The following is a 26,644-nucleotide window of genomic DNA, read 5'->3' as shown; positions in this document are numbered from 1 at the left end:
TCTTGAAACCAAAGAGAATCTCTTCCAATACAAAGTGATACACATCACTGGTACCAATGAGAGCCACCACCCGCAGTTGGTTGCACCCAGTGCTCTTCATGGTACCTGGAAGGACCCAGTCCACGTCTGTAATAACTCCACCCGGTTTGCACATGGAGTTCACACTGGCTTTCTCCCACTCCTTGGCAGCCATGTCCCTAAGAGGCTCCATAATCTGCCTAACACTGGAGCACCCAACTACCAATAATCCCACTCTCTGTGATTGCCCAGATCCTGCAGGCTGAGAAGTTTCCTTTGAAACAGGACAAATGACTGCATCTGGTTTAGGGTAGTGTTTGCCACAGACAGCACGGGCTTGCCACCAGCGCAGACACATTGGCGGAGTTGTGAGTCATGCTGAACGTCTGGTGGCTCCTCACTGCTGGCTCACAACAGTGATGACCATCCATTGTAGCCTGAAGCTGAGTAACCAATGCCAATACAGCCTGGAGCAGAGAGGGAAGCGACTGGGCTTGCATCCGCACATGGCAATCACAGTCCCTACCCATACTAAAAACCATGGAAAACTACACTACACTGACAAACAAAGGACTATCGACAAGTGCTACGAAACTCTACTGCAGACACTGACAAGAAGGCAAGAACTGTAACTAATAAATTAGATTAACATGCAGAGATTCAAAAACTAAACAATCACAGCACATAGGTGAGACCAAATAATTCATCCCAGATTAGAAACTTGCAATGACACAAAATCTTCGCTCAACACAAACAAAAATGTGAGAACTCTGTCTAGTAAAAATGAAATTAACACGTAGAAATTCAGAAACTAAACTACTATAGCACGTAGGTGAAACTATATAATTTGCTCCTGGTTAGGAACTTGTAAAATGTCACAAAATTGGTTACTTTCCTGTTGTTGCTCTGTCTTGGCTAGCGGCTGCTGGCTGGTAGTGGGAAAGGAGAGGAGAGGGGTGGATTTAGAAAGGGGGTAAAGTTTAGAAAGGGGGAGGGGGGCAATTACAATGATTTACAATGGCCTTCATGTATGTTCATATCAGGTAGAAAATGGGCTATTGATCAGACTTTCAGAACAAATTTGCCCTTATCTCTATTATTTGTTAACTGAATCTCAGTAAGGTCAAGCATACCCCAACTTTCCAAGAAGTAGAAAAAATTCTTAAAGAACAAAAAAATTATAAGGCATGTGGAGAAGATCAGGTTTTTGTTGAAATGTGGAAATATGCAAGTGACACAGTCAAAACCTCCTTACACATGGCTCTAACAAAAATTTGGGTAACAGAACGATTCCCCGAACATTGGACCACAGCTATCATCCACCCACTACACAAAAAGGGAGTTAAAAGCAACCCAGACAACTACGGAGGAATCTCTCTCCTAGATTGCACATACAAAATTCTATCCAAGATCCTATATGAAAGAATCAAGGAGCAATTAGAACAGGAGTTAGGGGAATATCAGGGAGGTTTCAGACCATGGAGAAGCTGTGCAGAGCAGATAATTAGTTTAAAATTGATTATGGCATACTACGAGAAACGGAACAAACCTCTGGCAATAACATTTGTAGATTTTAACAAGGCATATGACTGTCTCCACAGACCTTCAGTATTAAAAATTTTAAGAAATCTAGGACTCCATCCAAAACTAATTAAAATAATACAACTCACTCTAACCAACACCAAATCAAAAGTGAAGTTTAGAGGAGAAATTTCGGAACCATTCCTCATAAAAACAGGTGACTGCCTATCACCATTACTGTTCAACTGTGCACTGGAATACATAATGAGAGAATGGTAAAAGGACAATCCAAAGATGATAAGAATTGGAAGTGCAAAAGATGATATTAGCTTAAACTGCTTGGGATTCGCTGATGATCTTGCTCTCCTAGCCAACACCGTTCAAGAAGCCAGGCAACAAGTGAAATCACTACAAGAAATAGCAGAGAAAGTAGGCCTTAGAATATCATTCGAAAAAACGGAGATTATGCTAACTGATCCACCACTTGCAAACAAAATTACAATAGGAGAACAGGAAATCAAAATTGTCAATAAATTTAAATATTTAGGCAAAATAATAACATACAATCTAAATGAGAAGCCATCATGGCAGAATAGAATAAAAAAACTGAACTACGCAAATTACATTGCCAAAACTACATACAACAAAAAAAGCCTATCTATAGATGCAAAATTAAAACACTATAAAACAGTTACACAACCAGAAATAACGTATGCAGCTGAAACTATCTTCAAAACAACTAATACAGCAGAAATTGACAGAATACTAAAAATAGAAAGAAGAATAATTAGGACATGTATAAATAAACAGTATAAAATAAATGGACATTGGAGAATAGCATCAAATGAAACAGTATATAAGAAAATAGAACCAGTCATGAGCACAATCAGGAAGAAACGCATCTCATTCTTTGGACATCTGATGAGAACTCCAGAAAACAGAATTAGTAAAAAAATAATACAAAAATTGTGGAATAGCAAGAGCGACATTAAATGGATCACAGAAATTAAGGAAGATATAAAAAAACTCCAAATTACAGTAGATGACCTAAAAAACAAGACAGAGAAAACCAGAATACTGCAAGACCCGCAAACCAGACTGCAAATGAAAATCAATAAAAGGAGTACAGGAAGAGTGGTCTCAAATGAAAAAAGAAAGAAAATATCTGAAAGAATGAAGAAATATTGGGCAGACAGAAGAGCAAAACACCTTTCATATAAGAATAAACGCTAATAATTATATTACTTAAATATCATATTAAGTTATTGTTGAGGCAAATTTTATCCCTGTGTAACAACTTGTTTATAACCTTGTATTTTTTAATACAGTGGTCCAATGAAGGCCATAAAATAAATAATAATAAAGGTCAAGCATATCAAGATGGAGACAGCAGTGAGATGTGATCCAGTTTGTTGTTACTTCCAGCCATCATCCTGCATCTTAAGAGAGTCAGGTGGTTATTCAAGAGGAACATAAAACGCACACACAAATACAGTTCAAACAGACCTTCATGGCCCAGCGGTACCGACTAGCCACTGTGTCATCCTCAGCCCTTAGGCATCACCAGATGCAGATACAGAGGTGGTAAGCACGCCACTCTCCTGGCTGTTGTCACTTTTCATGACCGGAGCTGCTACTTCTCCATCAATTAGCTCCTCAACTGGCCTCACAAGGGCTGAGCGCACCCCACTTGCTGACAGCGCTTGGCAGATCTAGACAGTGACCCATCCAAGTGCTACCCAGGCCAGACAGCACTTAATGTCGGTTATCTTATGGGAACCAGTGTTACCACTGCGGCAAGGCCATTGGCTTATTCAAGAGGAGTAAAGTTTAATTTCTCATCTGGCTATCCACTTTCTATAAAGCACTTCATCCAAATATCAAGAAGGCATTCTGTTTTATGTTTTGAAGCATTGTTTTTTCTCTCTGTAAGTGAGGCATTGTTTTTTCTCTCTGTAAGTGAGAGACCAGCTCAATCAGTTTGAAAAAACAATAAGATACCAGACAAAGGACATTTGCCTTGAATAATTATATTTACATTAACAAAAGCATCTTTCAGAACAAACTTAAAATTTTGTTATTTATTTGCAGCAAAAATGAAATGCAACCTAGATTTAAATGCGAAAGCACGTTAACAGTAGAATTTGAGGAGTAAACTAGCTTTATTCTCACCTACCTTTTATGATATCATCACTAAGACTGTCTACAAGGCGACACAATAACCAGAAGTAATCACGACAGGCTGGCCCATACGGTTCTTTCCCTTCCTCTGTCACATGCTGAATTGTCTAAAACAAAAGTAAGAGGAGGTATTTTATGTACTATGAAGATCCTGAACAATATATACTTTCCTCACATAAAAATAGTCCTCCTGAGAAAAAATTTATATCTGACAGAGGAAAGTATTCTTACCTGCATTCAAAATAGAAATAATCAGAATCAATGCAATATACTGAAATCAAAAACATGGTTGTATCTTTATCATACAGGGGAAAAAGAAAGAGGGGGGCAAGGTGAACTTCAGCAGGCTGATAGAAACACACCGCAAAAGACTGAATTTGAAGAGACTCGGTAAATGTTTCATAATTAACTGGAATAAGCTTCAAAAAAGTTCCGAAGTTCTACTAAATCTCTCAGGAGATGTTGCTCAACTCAAGGAGAAACACTCCTCGGTGTGTGTGTGTGTGTGTGTGTGTGTGTGTGTGTGTGTGTGTGTGTGTGTGTGTGTCAGCTATTATTTTTATCACACATTATCACACTGGAAAAAGGAGGGGGGGAACTACAAAGCAATTTAAGTTGCAAATTTGCGAAATAAAAGACATGGGATATAGGCTGTTACTCAGTTTGTGTTTGAGATGCTTGGCATGACTGTCTCAATGCAGGATCATGTGCCAGTGGTAAAGTTGTTTTAGGAGGATGGTGATTGTGCGCCAGTAGCTGTGCAGAAGTTTTGGACACTCGAAGGATTAAAAAAAGGCATTCGCCTGACGCCTGCTGAGGGTCTGGAAAAAATGATTATGAAATTCTAAAAGAGAAGTTATTTCTGAAGGACAGTGTGGCAGGGGGAGGGAAACAATTGATCCATCTCACAAAAGATGTGGCCACAGGATTGCATGAGGGGTTGAGCGGTAATTTGCAAAACATGCAGTGCTTGGGAAACTGCCCAAACTCAGGAAATGCCTGTGAGTACAGTGCAGAAAATCCAACAAAACATCCTGCATTGCTGTCCATACAAAATTACTCATGTTCAGGGACTGCTTCAAGGCTGACCTCCAAGTAATCCAAACGTTTGCTCTACAACGAATGGCCATCGAACATTCTATGAATAGATGGATCCCACCTGCATATCCAAAGACATGTCCGTACACAAAAATCATGAACATGGGCAACGGAAAATCCACTCACACATCAACCGGTATATCTTCATTCTGCAAAGGTAACTGTGTGGTGCAGATTGATGACATTGTTTATCTTAGGGCATACTTTCCAAGATGGGTCTTGCAAGTCCTGTTGCATGTATGGTCACTGGTAAATACTACAACTGTCCTTTCCATATCAATGTCATTCCAACCCTTCAACACAGTGGATGCATGGTTGGGTTGTTTTCATGAAAGATGGCTCCCTGTGAAGATGATACATTGGTTTGTGGGGCGCTCAACATCGTGGTCGTCAGTGCCCATACAGGTTCCCAATCTTTCCACTTCCAGTCTAGCCACACCTCGAATGATGATGAGATGATGAGGACAACACAAACACCCAGTCCCCAGACGGAGAAAGTCCGCAAAGCAGCCAGGAATCGAACCTGGGACCCTGAGATCCAGAGGCAGCCATGCTAGCCACTAGACCACGAGCTGCGGGCACACCCAGTGAAGCAGCTGCTGCTGAAACATTTTGGAAATTATCAGCTATCATTTCCCTACAGCTTGGCCATACAAATAAAACTCCAATCCATGTGACTTCTGGCAGTGGGGTTATCTGAAAGATGCTGTCTTCAGTGATCCAATTATAAATGTAGATGAATTGAAGGCACGCATTGCGCAACACATTCTGAATGTGGCCTCTGAGACCCACTGATGTGTTGTGGAATATGCTGTTTCTCTGTTTAACTTGTGGCAGGAAACTGTTGATGGCAAATTGAATGTGTCGTACACCAGTCTCACGACAATTAAAAATCAATTTCACTGTTGCTTTTTTTGTTGTTTTGGCCTCAGGACAGTTAAAAACCCATTTCTCCCATCCAATGCAGTACAAGCTTGCCAAGGTGGATGTACTTACCCACCTAATAGTCATAACAGTTGAATGCAAAACTTATGCAGTTATGCACACTGCACAGTATACTTGGTTTAATGTGCAACTCACACCATAGCCATCATACAGTGATTCATATGTCATTTCTAATAGCCAAACTCATTTATGTTATGAGGCTTACAGAGACATCTAGTGGGAAAATTTTCATCTCCCCCCCCCTCCCCCAAATAGTGTTTCCCCCTTGTGTCATTCTGAGCAGCATTTCTCCCCCCCCCCCCCCTTTTGCATTTCAAAACTAGAATATTAATGACAATCGTAAAAATCACCTTGTATATCGATAAGACATTATGAAATGAAAGCAGGCCTAATATGCTAGCTTTTTTAAATTTTCTATCACCTATCAATGACAACGTTCACGTTCGAAGCATAGTGATGAAGAACTGACTAGGAGCCATTTATTACTGTCCATTAAATTTTCATTAACTGATATTTCTAAGACTGTCCTTGATTTGCTGTTTATTGCAATATTTATTTCATCAGCAAAGAAAACAAACTTGGCATCTGGTAATGTTATAGATTAAAGGTCATTGACATATACATGGAAAAGAATGGGTCCTAACATGAGAACTTGTGGGTTACCACATGTTATTAGTTCACAGTCGGATGATGCCTGATAGCTTAATACATTTCCCTTTCACAATGACGTCCTTTATTTTCTGCCAGAAATATAGAAAATGTGCCAAACTGCAGCATTTCCTGTTACACCGTAATATTCTTATTTATTTAATAGGATATTGTGATTCACACAGTCAAATGCCTTTGACAGGTCACAGAATATACCAGTAGCATGTAATTCATTGCCTAATGAAGTAAATACTTTCTCTCAGTTGTGTAGATAAACTCCTCAATATCAGAACCCTTTAGAAATCCAAATTTTTACTTGTACAACATATTATTTATTAAGAACTTGAATGTTTATTACCTTTTCTGAAATGTTTGAGAATGCTGGAAAAAGTGAAACTGGATGGAAATTCAATGGTATTTCTTTATCTCTTTTCTTACACAAATATTTAATTTCAGGATATTTCAACCATTCAGGAAATCTTCCGCAGATGAATGACTACTTACACAGATAACTTAATATGTTTTTACACTCAGAAGTAAGCTCTTTAATTTTGTTGATGTTTTATCATGAACACTAGATTTTTTTTATTTTAAGGATTATACTGTAGACATTACTTCTACTGGTGTGAGGGTCATATTCACATTACTGAAGCTATTTATACTGACTAGTCGAAGATATTCCATGGCAGAATCCGTTGAATCTGAAATCCTTTCTTTACAATTTATGTGGTTGAGAAATATAGATAAGAAATGAAGTCACATGCAATCCAGTCAGTATTCCTTGCACAATTACACTGCCATTTAATGCAGCTCTTTCACAGTTACCCCATCTTCCCATTCAAACAGCATGGCACGGTGGTGGGGGAACTGTGTAGTCATGTGAGATTCTCACATGTGCAAAGCACGTGTACAGAGTTATTGGCCATCCTTGATCTAGAATCAGTAGACTGGTTGTATTGAACACTACTACTTCTGTGAATTACATTTCTTTATGGTTCTTTCAATGAAAGACTGCTATCTGCTTCTCCCCAACAGCTAGTTTCAAGTCATTATTCCACTCTAGCTCGCTCTGGACAGTTACTCCAAGTTATATTGAGGATGTTACTGTATCCAGTAATTGATCATCAGCAGTGTTCGTAACGTTAATGGATCTCTTCACCTATTCACAAACATTGGGTGTTATTTATTTATGTTCAATGTTAACTGCCACTCAATCTATCACCAACTGTCTCTCTTCTGCAGGTGTTCCCGCATTTCACTACAGTCTGCTGGCAAACAGCCTTCCTACAGACATCAATACCATGAACAGACTCAAAGAGCTTCCAACATTATTTACTACATCATTTATTTACACTGCAAACAGCCCATATAACAGTCCCTCAGAGTACACTCCATGAACAATCCATGTTTGGGATGAGTACACTTTTTAAGTCATCAATGTGTCAGCTTATTTGGCGCTGTCCATCGAGTAACAGAAATGTTGCCACAAAAAGTGCAAAACCTGTAACCATAAAAACAAGTGGACATGAAAAAATGCAGTACATTGTTGTCCTTTCACATTTCATATTGTGCGGATGGTACTAAACTTAATTGAATGACCGTTCCCAAGTGCAAAACAATGCCAAAACCTTCTGAAATACTGTCAAGTGTTGGTGTTCACGTATTACATACACGATTTAAAGCCTGTATGAAGGAATGGAACAGATGGATGATGGATGAAACCCAACATGAATTCACACCAAAGGGAGCTTTAAAACGACCTACAATCAAACAAGGGAATCAGTGGATAAAGCAGCCACACTCTAGTGAGAGAAGACATTATTGTTAAATCTTTTTAAAAGTGTGACATAAGTAATGCTCCCGACATCAGTGAGGATGATCTGAAATATGAAGAGAACAATGACGACAATGAAGAGGAGGAGGAGAAGTTCAGAAGATGATTTTCAGAGATTTTAAAGGTCAGTTCGGTTTAATAAACTAAGAATTTTTTTTAGTGTGGCTTTGCTATCTGAAAATAAAAATGTAACAATGTTTTAAAAAAAAATTGCTTAAAATTAAGGGGCATGTTATAGTCTGTAATGCCTTCCAGTCCATGAAATACAGTATGAGAAATCTCATACACTGACTCAAGTGCTCCACACACACACTGAAGTGATACACTGTATGGTTACCCATGGACAGCAATTTGCAGAGCAGTTTTTGTACATAATTTCATGCTAGTATTTGGGGCCACTGAGATAGTCATGATAAAGAATTAGAGCTTTTCTTAAGCAGTAGGTTGGCAGCCACAAATTGGAACATGTACTTAGGAGTGTGTCTGAGACACAGTACTTCACTGTTACATCATCAGCATATGCTCCCAAAAGATTTTACTGTTTATCACAGTGGTGTACAGGTATCAACTCCTACATTATGTAACAAAAACACCATGTACATTTGTGTGTTTTATAAGACTGGCACCTACTGAGTATTCCTGAACAAAACGTGGATAAAAGTCATGGTGAACTTTATTTATTTGGTAGAATCCTTTACCTCTAATCTCTGTGGTCTCATACTTTCTGCCACAGGAAGTTGCTCCATAAGGTGACTAAGCATCTGCGCAGTGAATGCAGCATCACCAAGGCACAGGCGGTACAGTGCAGTGCAAGCCTCTCGTCTCACAGCAGGTTCTGGATCTTCAAGCACTAGTCTTTGCAACCATTGTGAGAAATCAGATGCTGCCATCACTGCTTGACGTACTCCAACAGTTGTATGTGCCCAAGCCACTAACAATGCCATAGCATAATGTACAACCTGAGCATAATATAGAAAACTGTAAGAGTGCTATAGTCTTGAAAAGTTGGTCTGCAGTTGAAATAAAAACAATATAAGAAAATGAGCCAGAGTTGTCACATTGAACACTTGATTAAAAAAAGAGTGAAAGTGATGTAAATCAGCTGTAAGAGGCAGAAAAATAAAATGAAAGCACATCTTTATCTTTTATATGACTTGGGATCTGGAAAAAGTACTAGATAATATAACATGAAATAAAAACGCTGAAAACACTGCACAAAAGGTCATATTTTCTGAAATGGCTGATCAAAATTTGCCCTTGATTACGTATTGTATATGAGAAGTATGATGACATTTACAAAACATAAGTAAATTTCTAACAAGTCCAATTAACCAAACTGAAAATAAAACATGCTGCATGACACCCATAAAATTGTGTTTTTTCCCACACTAAATTACATTTGAAAATAAAATTAATTAAATATATGATTTAAAATGTTAAACATTAAATAACACTGTTGTATTTAGTTTAATTTAATCAGATATAAATGGACAGTAGCAAAAACTGTCTATGAACTCAGTCCCAAATCAAGCAAACATTACCGAATTTACTATGGATCCAAACAGCGTCTCTGCACTCATTGAGGGCATTTCAGGCTTGTAACCAACCACAGATTTTCATTATTTTTCCATCAACCTTTGAACCTGGGGAGCATATATGTACCTGTACATCCCAAGAATCAGTATGGGCAGCGATCAGAACGCTACATGCTACCTACAACTTCTCTGATACGAGTGAGTATTCTACTGCTGATGTTTGTAGACACTATATCACCAGGTGAATGTAGAGATATGAATCATGAGCATCTTTGTCGAAAATGTACTAATTTGGAAGAAACCAAAGGTTATGTATTGCTTTCTGAATGAAGCTGCCAAAGATGAAATTGCACACCCTAGTACTTTGTGTAAGCTTAGATTTCTATTCTTACTGAGTCCATCAGTAAAAAAAGCCTTTGTATACATGACACATCAGCAAAAATGACATACCCAAAGAAACATAAAAAATAAAAAAAATCCCAGAGGAAGAAACAAGAATCAATTTTGCTACAACAGTGAAACTCAGCAAAAAGTAAGAGTGTGAGAATGGGTACAAGTAGGAAGCTCTTATGTGGTTTTTGGTCACCACGTGCAGGAGAATGTGAAATTACAAAAGAGGTCAGTGAACTCTGTGGAAGAAGCATTTGAGTATTTCTTTTAGGATATGCATGAAGGTAATCATTATACTGGTGACTGTGTTTAACAATTGAATAATATAGAATAATTTTCAAGGTCCATAATTTGAAGGGTGTTAGTGCAGACAAACTCAACAGTTTTTCCTGCAAATATCAGTGCATGTCATCCAGAATCCAACCCTAACTGCTTCTTTACACTCTAATTTTTCCAGAAATTTGTGGTTACTTCAAAGCACAATGCATTTATTGCTTTTCAGATGAGAAGACAAACGGAGAAATTCATTTAACTTTCGTGTTGCTTCTGATTGCAAAACAGTTTGAAACAAATTGGAAAACTGTAGCTTCAACGTGATGTGGAAAATCTTTTAAAAGACCTATATCTGAAGCGTTCACAATGAAGTATTTTGTTTAGAGGATTCCCAACACAACATAAATAAGAAGAATAGACCTACAAAATGGTGTGCAATACTCTGTAATAAATTAGTAAAAAGAAGACTTTGTGCTAGTGTAATGACTGTGGTGTAGAGCTCAGAGTTGTAATTTTTTCAAAGTGTAGAAAAGTATAAGTTGGTCTCAATGAGGATACTGAATTAATACTAACTTACTTGTAGCAACTGCTAAAATGTTTATGAAGATTTGATAAATTGTTCCAGTGCAAGAGTAATTCTAAAGACTCAACATTCTTCTGTGATCATTTAACAACTACCAACGGGTTGAACATGGAATGGAAATTATCAGCTTAAGGATTTACAAATAATGACAGAAGTAAAGCTAACTACTCACCATAGTCAATACATTAAGCAGACAATATTCACATAAATCAGACTGAAAACGTTGCTAAGCTTTTGGACAATGTCGTCCTTCAGAGAGAACTAATGAAGACTACACAAAGAAATGCACAATACACTGTCTTGACCAGCTACAATGTATCGACACTGCAGAGAACTACATTTTCAGTTTTGTTTATAAGATTAGCGACCGTCAATGCCTCGGTTATATGGTCAGTAGTAAGCTTCACTAATTCAATTATTTATATTCTAGTCAGAACTTTCCTTTCCCTTACCAGATTAAAGTCTTAATATCTTCAATGCTATAAACAGTACAGATGTAAAATTTTAAAAAATTCTTTCATTTTATGAGACATGAAATGTATACAGGCACTGTTGAGGTTACTTTCTGTTACACAAATACATACCCACCAGAATGGCTTGTGATTTAGGCATGTCTGCATCCAGCTTCTTTATAACAGATGTGCTGTTCACATGTGACAGGGTAGGCCATGAACATAGAATAATCAGAATATACAGCAAAGCAGGAAATTTTTGCTTTGCAATTTCTTGAGAAACAACAGATCAAATCTGCCAAAAACATTTCTAGGCAACAGGGGAACAGTTTTCCAGCTAAAATATCTTTTATTTATATCAGGTTGAAGGAACATAATGTTAAGGAATGCTACTGGAAGAGCATTCTGACCATTAAGTGACACAACTCATTTAAAATGTGGACTGACTGCCAATTTCATCAATAAATCTACTCTGCTGCAAAATTAGTAAATCCTGAAAGCATTGCATTTGTATAATCCATGGCCTAATGAATAACAAGTGGTACTTTGCCTGAAAGTACTCCATTTTTCAGGCAACACTTGGTATGTGGAGAAAGTACCATACTACCAGTGAAGACAGATAGTTTACAAGATTATTGGGTCTGAATATTTGGGTATCCCAATACATCATATGAACAACTTCGTCATTCTTAGGGAAAAATATTTGGTGCAGCATGTCCAATGCAAACCAGTGACAGTCTAAGGTCATTACATATACATAAATCTCCAATATCAGTTAATTATAAACTACCTGCATATTTTAAGTAAAATGAACACACATCTCCATCAATAAAATTATTCACAGAGTGGTGATAAATATTCTGGAAAGTATTGTTATCTTACATAAGAAAGAGGAGAGAGAAGAGTTGAAGAGACTACCTACCAATAGAATTTTTAAATTATAATATTCACTTTTTACAAACTGACTAATTTATGTTCTAAATAGTGGGATCCATGCTCAAATGTCTAATTTTAAGAGGAATAAGTTAAAATATTTATTACTGTATAAAATGTGTGTGCAACAAACCTGTGCTCGACCCCAAAAGCCAGTCTTATAATGGTTTGGATCACGAGGAAGAGATGCCTCATAGAGAATACTTGTTAACCTTGGTATAACTGTGTCGATATCCATCATCTGTAGCATGTCCTAGTGACAAAAATAACAAATCTATAGGCAACTGAAATACACTCCGAAAAGAATTCTGTAACAGCTGTCACTGTCTGTCATTCATTCATTATTTTATAAGGCACATTCAAACATAATGCAGAGATAGTTTGTAAACTTCGCAAGTCAATAAAATTAATAAGAACCAGTGACAGAGATATAAATTTATGAATTAAATAATGACAGTTTTACAACATACTATGATTTACGATCTGTCAAATATCTTGACTGATAAAGTTCACAAACTATTTGTTGTTTAATGGTTTCTATAAAAAAATTCTGGAGATTTTTATATCCTGCAGTTCAACTTTCCTCAAGATTATTTGACAGTATTCATTAACACAAAATGTTACACAAGAGCTGATGGTAAGCTCTTCAGATCAGCCACCACACTAGTTTCTACCAATAAACCCGATTCTTTAAAAAATCGAACACCCATGTACAAAACAGTTTCAAACATCTGATTAGTTTAAAAATGAGTTAACATATTAAATATTTTTCATTAAGTGTGTAAAGTGGGACAAAATTTAGAAACAATTTGAAATTATGTTTAAAGCTTTTTGGAAGTCATTGCATGCTTTCATTAGGAAACACTGGATGAATGTAAACTGGTTAATTCGCACTTCATTTCAAGCAAAAGCTAGTTCTTCATGCATCTCAATGTTTATGATGTCATAATTCCTAAACTATATGTCATACAATAATATAATTTTGCAGGTACATTAATCGATGTATGTAGATACCACATGCCAAGTGTGTCGTGAATGGAGTAAGCAGTAGAAAAGTAATAAATTAAAATGGCTTGCCTGTCAGTTTACTGCATGAACAACAGAAATGTAGTAAGTGATAAACTTTTTTTCTTTCATCATTTCATGGTGTGGGGGAGTTGAGAAAAAATTTCAAAAAGGTTTGAAATTATGAGTAAAGTTTGTTGAAAGTCCCTAAGTTCTCTCATTCTCAAATACTGAATGACTGAAGTCTGGGCATTTTGCATACAGTCAGATATGCTGCCCCGAGACAAACACTCAGTTTCTAATTGCAATACTTGCTGTATTAAACTTTTAATGTAAGATTATACCTGTTAATGAGTACATTATGACAGCATTTAAACTTTTAAATTTGCCAATAATTAACTGAAATATTGATAATTTACTTTTTTGTTGTTCCTGGAAGCCATTACATAGGCAACCTGCAAAAGGGTCTGGTACTGTGCCACGGGTTCCACAACATTCATGTAGTAATATAGACCAACAAAAGAGCATTCAAAAATATGTGACTGAAAGTGCAGTACATGAATAATATCAAACAGCAGCAGCAGGTAATTCAACAAGTACCTGTGCTTGAAGATGGATGTTTTTTCTTATGTGATTTGGTGTTACCATTGTGGGCCACCATCAGTTAGTGGAAGATAAAACCAAAGTTACACTGCTTCATAGAATATTTTGGATTTGGTAGCCATTTAAGTATGTTGTGTTGTGTGGTTATCACTGAGATGGAAAATATGTAGAACTCTTCAGCGACTCATATTTCCTTTTGGGTGGGAAAATGTGTAATGAGATAAAAGTGAAACAGGATGTTGTTTATGGAGATCCTTCACTATAAATGTCAGTAGTTGATATTAAATGAAACAAGTTTACTGTTATCTCCATGGCGCATTTCAAAGGTTTTAACCTCCATCATCAGGTGGATTTACATTTGTTAGTGTGACATTTGTGTGTGTGTTGTGTTACGATTTTTTGGAGGAACTTGTGACACTGTCTAGTTGAGAAACAAAGCACTATTTCAGAACATGGTTTTGGGTTTCTTATGACAAAAAATTAAACGAATATCTAATGGTAAACATAAAATAAGTAAAATAAATAGCTGAATTTTAGTCCAACAGATTTACACATGGTCAAACAACGATGTGTGATGTAGCAGATGCCAATGGTGTTTCAATGAAAAATCTTACATGAGAATCTGGTGAAGAAGAGTCCTGAGATTGTTGATGTGGACAAGTGAATGTGGCTTTTGGCTTTGAAGTTGTGTTTGGAGCAATTTAGGCATGATCAAAATGACTTTATGCATTGGCCTGTCACCACAGATGAGACCTGGATTCATCACTATACCTGAGAAACCAAGCAACAATCAAAACAATAAGTTGTTTTGGGGACAGTCCCATTTACCAGAAAATTCACAGGGATCATGCGAATGGTGTCATATTCATAAAATCTTTACAATAAAAGGACAATAATCACTGTACAATATTAATGTGAGATATTGGACAGCATTATCAAGAAACTGAAGGAAACACTGTTCCATTTGACAACAAAGGGATTATAACATAACAGCCCAGTCACCTGGAACTGTGACCACAGGACTGTATGAATTGTTGCTGCATCCCCCATATTTGTCCAACATGGCTACCTGGGATTTCTTCTTGTTCCCAAACTTGAAGATATGTCTCATAAGTGAAAAATTCTGCCCAAATAAAATGGCCATTGTTCAGACAGAGGTCTATTTTAGAGAACTTGACAATTTCTATTTTTCAGAGGGGTTAAGGAAATGGTCGAGGTTTGGGAAGTATATCTATTCCCGAGGACTCGGAAGTGTATCTCATTAAAATGAGACTATGTCGAAATGTAAATAATTTGCTTTAGAAACAAATGTTGTCTTCATTGTTAACTGAAATACTTACTGTATCACCAAGTTCAACATATTTTTTTGGTGACTGTAGGAAACTTCATACTTATTCTGATATTGTAGAACTATTCTAATTATTATTATTATTATTATTATTATTATTATATTATTCTAATATTGTAGAACAGAAGCAAACTGGTGCTTTTCATTGCCTCTTTAATGTGGCGGTTGTGCATAATGATAAGATCACGATTTCAACAGCCACCACACAAACCTGGGGTTATACAAACAGTCACATAAATGGGGAAATATCAGTGAAATGGGTAGAAGGAGAAAAACTCTATCTCATCTACAACGCCAAAGAACCAAAAACCTTTCACTCCACTAGGTGGCACACTGACTCTAATCCTGACTCACTTTTCCTCTCCACCAATGAAAACACACTCCTCGAGTCGTGGAAGGGAAGTCCTAAAGAGCTTCCCAAGAAGCCAACACCACCCGACAATAATCAAAACAGGACTGGAGAAACCCCTAATAAATTCCATTAACAAGCCAAGATGGAATTTCAAGAAAGCTAACTGGGATCAGCTTACACGGGAAGTTGACAGCAACCTACACTGCGTAGCCCCAAAAGCAGAAAACTACGAAAGATTCATGGGAGTCACAATTGGTGCAGCCAAACGTAATATATCGCGAGGGCTAAGGAAACAACACATCCCTTGCTGGGGCGACACAATAGAAAACTTGTATGCAGAATACCGAAAAACTGAAAACCCTGATACTAGTAATATAATACTAGAACAGCCAAATGAAGCAAGAAAGCAGAAATGGATAGACCTGACATCTAGTTTAAATTTCACTCATTCAAGCAGATAGGCATAGGGATTATTAAGAAAACAACGTCTGCAATCAACAACCGAAGATAACGCCATCAGAACTGGCACTACACATAAAATCAAGAGTTGAGAAGATCCCTGTAGACACAATCATGAAAGAAAAAGTAAAGAACGAACTGAATGAAGTCAATAGGCACCTCCATGATCACACCGCACTATCAGAACCCTTTATTGAAAGAGATATAAATAAGGCCATCAAAACATTGAAAATGATAAAAGCCTCAGGACTGGATGGAATATTCCCTGAATTTATAAACACAAAGGGAACATGGAAGAACTTGGCTGGAGAGGTTCTACAATGATATACTCAAGACCAGAAGGGTGCCTCAACAGTTTGAGATCACACACACACTAGCAATACTGAAATCTGGAAAGCCAGTACATGACACACCACGTTACTGGCCAATTGCACTGCTGAGCATGTGCTTCAAACTACTGGAACAATGCATCCATAACAGAATACAAGGAATAATAAACAACATAACCCCAACATATCAGGCTGGGTTCAAAGCAAGTGGAGCTGCTGTGAGTAGGTCCTAGCCTTGACATCGTATATTGAGGCTGGATTCCAAAATAAACTAAAGACATCAGTGGCCTTTGTTGATCAGTCAGCAGCATATGATACTGCGGGGCTACATGGACTCCTGCTGAAGTTAAAAAAAGTATGTCTCAAGTAAGAAACTGATGACACTTGTGGGAAAAATGTTAACCAACCATTATTTCAAGGTTAGTGTTGGACAAAAACAGAGGCAAGTCATTTACCTTAAAAAATGGGCTCCCCCAAGGGTCCGTCCTAGCACCTTTACTTTTCAATCTGTACACCAGTGACATGCCAAACACTGCTACTGAAAAGTTTTACTATGTCGACGACCTCGCCACAGCCATGCAAACCAGCAGACTTGAGGAAGTAGAAGCTATGTTATCTAGAGACTTAGAAACTCTCAACACATACTACAAAGCATGACTCCAGCCAAATGCAGCAAAGACAGAAGTCTGCACATTCCATCTAAACAACAGTATTGTAAACCAGCAGTTGAATGTGCGCTTCTGCCAACAAAAGGTTAGAAATAATTTCCAGCCTAAATACCTTGGCGTCACACTAGACTGGTCTCTGATGTATAGAAAACACTAGGAAAAAACAAGCCAAAAACTAAAGACCCAAATCAACATCATATGAAACTAGCTAGTACAACATGGGGTGCCAATGCATCGAATCTAAGTACTACAGTACTTATGCTGGTGTACCCAGGTGCCGAATACTGTGCTCCAGTGTGGTAACATAGTGCCCACACGAGGAAGCTGGACATACACAAGCATGAGTCAATGAGGATTATTGCAGGCACATTAAAATCCACCCTGATCCCCTGGCTGCACACCATCAGCAACACCTCACCACCTGAATTATGATGCCAAGAAGCAACCAATCGAAAATGGAGGAAACTACACAATCCCGACTACCCACAAGACCTCTCAATTCACACAGTCTTAAATAACCCTCTCCCAGACCACTTAAAATCTCACAATCCACTGTGGCATAATGGAAGGAGCGACGAGAAGTTTGAGATTAAAGAAGAGTGGCACAGGAGGTGGAATGCTGCAACAACAGCACATCAAGGTGTCCAAGACCCAACTGCCAGCCTACCAGGATTTCATCTGCAGAGAAGCGAGTGGACAAGGCTGAAGAGAATAAGAACTGGCCACACCAGGTGCAACACTATGATGCACAAGTGGGGACACCAAGATTCTCCAGCCTGTGATTGTACGGCCCAAGAACAAACTGTTCAACATATTTTTAGAGACTGCCCTCAGAGGAAGTATTCTGGACCATATAGTGACTTCATTAATGCTACTCCCTCTGCTGTTAGTTGGCTTCAACATTAGATACTGAACCAAGATTAAATGTATCTGTCCTTTTTTTTAACTTGCAATTATATCAGTTAAAGTAGTCAGTAATATTAATTTAGTAATTTTCACAATTTAAAAATGTGTATAAAATTTGTGCCAAAAAGTGAAACTAATCTATATGTAAATACTTAACTAGATATACATGTAAAATTAAACCTTATATACCTGTCAATGTCTGCTGTTGTTGCCATAGGATAAACAAATAAAGTTCATGAATATACTTACATCATTCAGTTTTGGAAGAGATGATTTATCACTGTTAAGCTTGTGAAAACGGCGAGCACGTTTGTTACGTATGCTACCAATATCATGCAGGAAATCAGAATCATCAGTCTGGACTCCTAGGTGGCAGAGCAGTTTCAACAGACAAGCTAAACAATCCTGCTGCCACTCACTGCCCTCCTGCTGTAAGACGCCTGTAAAAAAAAAACCTTTCTTCAGAATCTGAGTTGTTCCTGCACATACACAGTAACACAAAATGACAATACTTTCACCAGATGACTGTAAGGGATATCACGCCCAATGTATTCCACTCTGTGCTTTATTTGGTGGTAATTTCTGCACTACCTATATTTGATTTACATTGCTGCAAACAGCCATCTGTCATCGAGGAAGACAGTATTTGTTGCACACAAGTATGTAATAAAGATAATATTGTGGTGCTAAGACAATCATGACTGTGGTAAGAAAGTCACCACTTTTTTTTCATTGAGAAAATTTATTACAAACATAAAACTCACTGATATTAATGAGTGGTCAATACTACAATTAATGGCACATGCAAATAAATAGATTAAACTGCAATAATTTACCCATTTTACTGGTTGTTTACTGGCTGTGGATTATATTATTTTTAAAAATACAGCAAGCAGCTGCTATTTTATGAATTTTTGTTTGCACTTTCACATTACCTTCAATAAGCTTAATACACATTCGAGTGTTCAGTCAGTACATCATTACAACATCGACAGCAAACTAGATGCTGCAGCGACAACAAACTAAACTGTGCATCCAGCTGTATTTCTTAAAATAAAGTAATAAACTAAACCTAGCACTTAATTTGTTCACAATGGTAAATGATTTCTGTGAAGCAATCCACTTCTTCAGGTGTGGAATCAATTGACTGCTTGCAGTAGCTGAGTACAATTTTCAATCCGGTTTTGTAATATGATTTTATTTGTAGTATTCCCTATCCTGAATCTCTATTGATCTTGCTAAGCATAAGCAGAAGTCAGCCACAAATGGTGTCTGATCTTGTTTCCAATATATATAGGGGTTATCCACAGTAATAAACATTTGAGCTTAATGAACACTTACATTCTCTCATATTAGGTGCACATTATTCTACTTCTCAACAATTTATTTCAGTGTGAGATACCAAGAGGTGACTATGTTGATAAGAGAAGTGGATGGTAAAAAATAACTCTACAGGGTTTATTAACAATTGTCTATAAGTGAACTGCTTCATTATATTTGTGTTTACATCGCCTAGGAATAAACATATGAAGGAGGAAGGAAAGTAGCTATTCCCAAAGTAACAGCTGTTTATCTACTATTGCTTGTGTAGTGTTTACATGAATATACAAACAACAGTTACAGGTAGCTGAAAAGATTAAGAGTAATCTGTGTGTCAAAATCACAAATGAAGAAGAATTTAATTCAAACACAATCAATTATGTGCTCTTAAGATGAGTATTCCACTCTTGAATCTGTAGCAATAATGGGTAAAAAGAAGTGTATTTCATTAAATTTTATTTTCAGTTCAATGTGATTCTTAATTTCTTGCCTTATGGCTGTAGGAAACAAGTTAAGTCCTTTGCTTTGAGGACATTTCTTCAAGAGCAGTATGCATATTTTTTCCGAAATTTCAAGTATTCTTCTTAACCAAAGAGTTGATCATCTTAATCTATTGAAACTATGTACAAGCTGAATGGCAATAATTATAATTCATACTGAATTTTGGAATACAGTATGCCAGGTGATGAGACTCAGGTTATGCACAGAACACTATAATTTATAAGTCAATGAAACTGACCGGTGGCACTGCGAACCTTTCGGTTTCATTCATCATTCAGACAAGAACACCTCAAACAATAAACAGCAAAAAGAGAAAAAAAAAGGGGAAAAACACCACACTGACGCATCATAAACATATAACAGTGCAATTGAAGACCTCTCTCAAAGAAGTTTGCACATCACATTCTTGGAAATATTGAGTTTTCGGTGGACTAAAGTGATACATCACGTGAGACATGCTACTAATGGATGTATTTTTTTCCATTAACAAGTGGAACTATTTGTAGATGTAAAGTTAACCATCCAGGAAGAACATTGTATATCAATGAAAACAGCACATGTGGCTGATGTAAGTTTCACTCCAAAGGATATTGTATTGTTAAATAAAAGCACAGAAAAGAAAACAGATCAATCAAACTGGAAGCAGAGCGTCAATAAATGTGTGAGGAACAGTGGAAAATCTTATATTTCCACAGCTGATAAAGATGTGCCTGAAAGGACTGCATCAAAGACTAGATTGGATTACATTCAGTTTTTGTTCCATAGACCCAAAAGTGAGAGGCATTTTGTGGGTGTGGAACATCTCAGAAAGTACAACATAAAAAACATAGAACATTCGATTTTAACATTCACTTTCCTGATCATTTTTCAAGAGACTGTCAATACATGTGCATACATCTCAGAAAGTGGAGCTGCTAATATTTGCAGAATCAATACACTGTCAGAATGAAACACCGTTATGCACTTTTAACAAATTTACATACACAAAATTCCTAATCTTGACTGTCAAAAGTGAAATCTAACAGAAATTTTTATTTAAGGTGGTCTAATAGTCCCTGTTAAGATGACAATATACAGAGGAGGAGGAGTTGTCTACCAAAAAGTCATTCAAACTGTTTAAACACTGAAAGTGGCAAGTACAAGAGCACTGTACCTCATTGCTGCTGTGGTCTTCAGTCCAGTGATTGGTTTGATACAGCTCACCATGGTACTCTATCCTGTGCAAGCTTCTTCATCTCCAAATACCTACTGCAACCTACATCCTTCGGAATCTGCTTAATGTATTCATCTCTTTGTCACCCTCTACGACTTTTACCCTCCAATACTAAATTGGTGATCCCTTGACGCCTCGGAACATGTCCTACCAACCAGTCCCTTCTTCTAGTCAAGTTGTACATCATTATATTGTAAATATAAGTGTCAATGGGGAAATGACACTTTTGCACACCACAACATTTTGACAGGATACTTTACCAATAGCGGAGAGAAAGTTTATTGTTTCAGAACATCTGGTTTTCTGCCCTGGGACCATACTTTTCCACTAACTGGGAAGAAAAGAAGGGTAACAAAAATCATGAATGAATGTATGTAATACTGGAAGCTCATTTACGTACATCTTTCATCATAAAGGAAACGAGCCAGAATGACACTGATGATGTCAATGTTCTTGAAGGAATTAAAAAGTGTAATCCAAACTTGAAATAGTTACAAGGTCGAACATCAAATGCATATGATCCAAATTAAGTCTGTGTGTGTTTTAGTCATAATGTCATTCACCCTTGGATAAATCATTCTCTGCTAAAAACAAAAGAGAAGATTAACACCCCTATACCCGTTACGAGGTTTCCTACATCTACATTTACATGAGTACCCTGCAATTCACACTTATGTGCCCGGCAGAGGGTTTATCAAATCACTTACACATTATTTCTCTACCGTTCTGCTCTCTAACGGCGTATGGGAGAAATTAACACAAATCTTTCTGTGCAAGCTATGATTTCTCTTATTTCATTAGTATGATCTCTTCTCCCTATGTGGATGCGGCCAACAAAATATTTTCACACTTGGAGGAGAATGTTGAAGAGAAAAAATTTGTGAAGAGACCTCACTGCAATGAAAAATGCCTTTGTTGTAATGATTGCCACCAAAACTCACTCATCACATCTGAGATAAACTCTCCCCCATTTAGAAATAATACAAAAAGAACTGCCTTTCTTTGAGCTTTTTCGATGTCCTCTGTCAATCCTAAATTCTTTGTTGTAAAAGAGATTTCCTCGACTGGCAGACAAAAGGAGGGACTTGTTGGATATGTGCACAATGATGTACAATACAGGGAATTTAGCTTCTGAGTGAACAGTTCAATTTATATTTCCTCTACTAAATTTTGTCTTTGTTTTTGTTTGTTGTTGTATACATAACTACTTTTTTGTGGAGGTTAATTAAAGAAAGACACTGTATTATTTCAGTACATCTGATAATATATCCTGTTAATACTTTTCATTAGACCTGGGTTCGAGTCCCAGCTGCGGCACAAATTTTAATTCATTTCTTCTGCTTCAATCATTATTGTAGACTTTTTATTATTTTTGCCATTGTAAGAGAAAATTATATTTTTTTACACAATGTACTTTTACAGGATATGAATGATGACATTTTCATACATAACTTTCTTTGAGGGAAGTGTTCAATTACATAGCAAAGTTTAACTAATAAAGCAAAATCAATGACTTATAATCAGTTAATGCATTAATTTTAGCAATTACTTTCCACTCTGCTCTTAATCAAGTCCACATTTCTTTTGCAGCAAGTACTGCATGGCATATTAGATGTCAAGTCATCAAAAACCACATATGAAGAGTTTGTGACATATGTGGGAAACACAGCTATGAGAAGCGGTATCTATAGCTGTATAAAGAGAAAAATGGAATTGTTTATCAAGGGCATGTTCAAAGAAGGGTATTATTTTGGTCAATGCACCTCTTGTAATGGAATAGTTAGTGGTCAATAACAGCTGAAATCCATATCAACTGAGATTGACAGTCATGTCTTTTGTTGTACTGTATCACTGAGGCTGCAGTTTGTTCAGTATATTGATCCAAAATGTGACTCCTCTTAAAACAGTAATAGTAGAAGTTTACTGTCAGTTCTCGCTAAAAACATTGAGATCAACCGAGGAATACTACCACCATCGTGTTCGGACAATTCCACCAAGGCCACGATATCATCGCTATAGAATTCTGACATCATCATTTCACTGCCCCGTGAAGGTCATCTCCACCCCACCTCCCCCATTCATCGCGGTATTAATTTTAATGCAGTGCAATTTTACTGCCTCCATCATATTGCACAGAAGCTGTGAGCAGGAGAAGCCTGCATTTATTATATCACAAGAACAACTTAATACATATAGCATTTGAAAATGCATAATACGCTGGTGTGTAATGTCAATTTTTTTAATAATTGGATTGCATTAGCACGGTCATTTCTTCATTTGCTGTATGTGCATCTAGGAGACACTTGCATTGAGCAAAGATAATTTTAAAATTAAACACTTATCAGAGAAATGTTCTCTCCGCTTTCTGCATAAAGAATGGAAAGACATGATAACAATGGATTATATGACTGCTGACAAGAGGAATATTGTTCAACAAATAACTGCAGTGCAGCAGAATGGAAAGAATGTGTGTTACCTGATTGGGTCCACCAACACATATGTTGCATATGCTGGAATTGTATACCCTTTACAAATGGTTACCCAAACTCCCACTATGCAAGAAGTGGTAGTAACAAATAATAACAATGAATTACCTTGTGTGGACCCTTACTAGAATTACTGGTGAGACCTATCGGTAAGTATTCATCCATTTATAATTATTATTACATATGTATAACATTGCCCTTAGGGTTTTGTTATTTAAGGGCTTTGTTATTATTACGGCTACAACTGGCCCAGGATATATAGAGGTGTTCTAAATGTCACAAAAGCCACAATAGTCTGCAGCACAACTGGACACAGTGTTTCACACATACCACACAGCAGCAAGTCTGCATGTGTGCAAGTAATAATTGTCTCTGCCTGGGAGAGCCTTTCTGAAGATGACAGATGAACACATTAATATAGAGTGTGTTCAATTATAGATATGACTAATGCTAGATGCACAGTGCTATGCTTGCAAGCTTGCAATGCTGTAATAATAATAATGATAACTTACGATAACTTAAGATGACATGCCAAAGAGACACTGAACAGACAATGTGCACTGTGCATTGTGTTAATCCTTTGCTTTGACTCTAAGGTGATGGGAATATTACTGAATGCTTGTAAGCCACACAGTGTGTTATTCAATACAAAGCTCATGTCATCCCTTCTTGGTAACAGATGCAGCTGTGAATTCAGCAAGCCCTTAAAAAAAAGGGGGGGGGGAGAACTGTCAAAGAGTAAAGATGTCAAGATATATATCAACACTTTCTGCTGCGAGGCACTGTAAGTATTAGCACTGATGGCGAATAGTGATGTGTAAGAACGTAGACAAAAAATAAATATGCTTAACTAATAATTCCTTTCGTTGCACATGAGATGAAGTCATTGCAGTACTCCAGTGCAGCAAGCTTGTCACTGGTGGTATGGTATTGAACAGAAAGTTCTACATGGTGATAGTATTCAAAAACCCTTAAGTACTGACATACAGTAATATATTATGCATGGACAAATGATGTCGAATATGTGATGTATGAGTGCAGATATCAGCCTTGTTCCAAGGAAACATTCACTCTCTGTAAGTGATACTGGGTGATCATACAATCTTTTCAGGTGACTTCCTTGGAGCAGTTAAAATATTTAATAACAGAGAATGTACAAGTCTACAAAGGCAGAATTTAAAGAATTTAATGTATGCTGGCCATGCAATACAGCATGTGCTAGAGTGTCAACTGAGGTGGCAGCTGTATATCCACCAATTCTATGAGGCATTGTGTACTAATCTGCTGGATGTAGCTCCCCAAGCTCTCCACCCATCAGAACAAACCATAGCTTAACTCTATGCTGTACATTGTTGGAAGTGGAAATGTATGAATCAACTCTGCCAGATATGGGCACTGAACTACGATCTTCTTTTTAAGTTCATTTATATACGCAACTACATATAAGCGTCAGAGAAAAAACCCTATACATGTATTGCTTATTTTCCTACAAAATTCCTGCATTCTAATGTAAACAAACAGTGCCACCATGACCAAGTGGACGAGGCACCCTCATCACAATGGTCTTGTAGAAAGCAACTAGTCCTGCAATGATACCAGAATCCAGATCAGGCGGAATGGCTTGCTACTTCCTGATAACAACCATGCTTCGATTGTCAGACCATCTGATAGCAGGAAGCTGTTAACACAAGCTGTTAACCCAAGTAGCAGCTATTACAGAAAATTTTGCATGACACTGATGGATTCAGTGACAGCAAAGATATTCCATCACATGATAACGTAAAACCAAACAATGTACTCATATTTGACAACACTGTCCTGGAAAACCAGGTTCCAACATGTAACTATTTTTCTTTCGGCCGTCACATAAAAGCCAATGTATTTTATTTGAGCCAGACATACTCATGGATTCCAAAGCATTTGGCAAGGGATAATGCAGACCTTATTAACACATTCAAACAGGACAATATAAATTCCAAATATTTTTACCAAGTGCATATATGAACAGACATGGCGTTAAATGAACTAATTAAAAATATGTGAGGATTGCCGGAATCACATGCATTATGGTTTCTTAGTTATAGATAAAATGGAAAAGCTGAATGACAACCAGTATAAATAAATTTCGGGAGTTTCTACTTAATTGGTAATGCACCGATACACCAACTGTATCTGTATACTGTAGATGGTGGACAAATCTGTACATGTGCTGCACACTTTGTAGTGCTTTGAGAATTTCCGTGTGAATTCGGTTGGTTGGTTTGTGGGATTAAAGGGACCAGACTGCCATGGTCATTGGTCCCTTTTTCCAAATACTAAAAACACCCTCAGAGAATAAAAAAACGTTGAACAGAATAGATGACAGACGACACAGAACAAGGGAAACTTAGACAAAGACTAGACAAAACGAATAAAAATCACACAGAGTGTGATGGTGGTTGGCCGACCATAGGGAAAAAAAGGAAAAGCCAACCACCGAGAAACATATTAAAAACTCAGGCAAAAACTGTAGGCCAGAAGCCAGACTCAATACTAAATAAAAGTAGACACTTAGAGCAAATGATAAAAAGCCCCCTGCCCGAATAAAACGCAAAACTAAGCCTGTCATGGCACTGTCATCATGTAAAAGGGCAGGGAGCGTATCAGGCAGTGCAAATGTCTGCCAGACCACAGATAAAAGGGGGCAGGCCAACAAAATGTGGGCCACTGTCAAAGCCGCCCCACAGCGACAGGGAGGAGGGTCCTCCCGGCGCAGTAAGTAACTGTGCGTCAGCCGGGAGTGGCCAATGCGGAGCCGACAAAGGACAACTGAGTCTTTGCGATTGGCTCGCATGGATGACTGCCACACAGTCGTCATCTCCTTGATGGCACAGAGTTTGTTAGGGGTGGTCAGACCGCGCCATTCAGCGTCCCATAGAGCGAAAACTTTGCGGGGTAAGACTGCTCGCAAATCAGTCTCCGGGAGGCCAATGTCCAGGTTTGTTTCACTGGTGGCCTGTTTGGCCATGCGGCCAACATGTTCATTGCCCGGGATACCGAAATG

General features: G+C 37.5%; 1 protein-coding gene across 1 annotated transcript in view; it reads right to left on the bottom strand.

Annotated features, from left to right (window-relative positions):
* The window catches only part of LOC126263189 (ubiquitin carboxyl-terminal hydrolase 34), a 524,696-nt gene that overhangs the window by 247,442 nt on the left and 250,610 nt on the right, over window positions 1-26,644 (bottom strand). Inside the window, exons 24-27 of the mRNA XM_049960250.1 lie at window positions 18,331-18,521; window positions 12,545-12,664; window positions 8,944-9,204; window positions 3,716-3,827 (exon numbers count right to left, since the gene is read on the bottom strand). Of these exons, the coding sequence (XP_049816207.1) occupies window positions 3,716-3,827; window positions 8,944-9,204; window positions 12,545-12,664; window positions 18,331-18,521 (684 nt within the window). The remainder of the gene's footprint in view (window positions 1-3,715; window positions 3,828-8,943; window positions 9,205-12,544; window positions 12,665-18,330; window positions 18,522-26,644) is intronic.

Source organism: Schistocerca nitens, chromosome 1 (assembly GCF_023898315.1).
Source record: "Schistocerca nitens isolate TAMUIC-IGC-003100 chromosome 1, iqSchNite1.1, whole genome shotgun sequence".
NCBI classification, from domain to species: Eukaryota; Metazoa; Arthropoda; class Insecta; order Orthoptera; family Acrididae; genus Schistocerca; species Schistocerca nitens.
The sequence above is the reverse complement of the archived record's forward strand: the minus strand, read 5'-3'. Positions and strand labels throughout refer to the sequence as shown.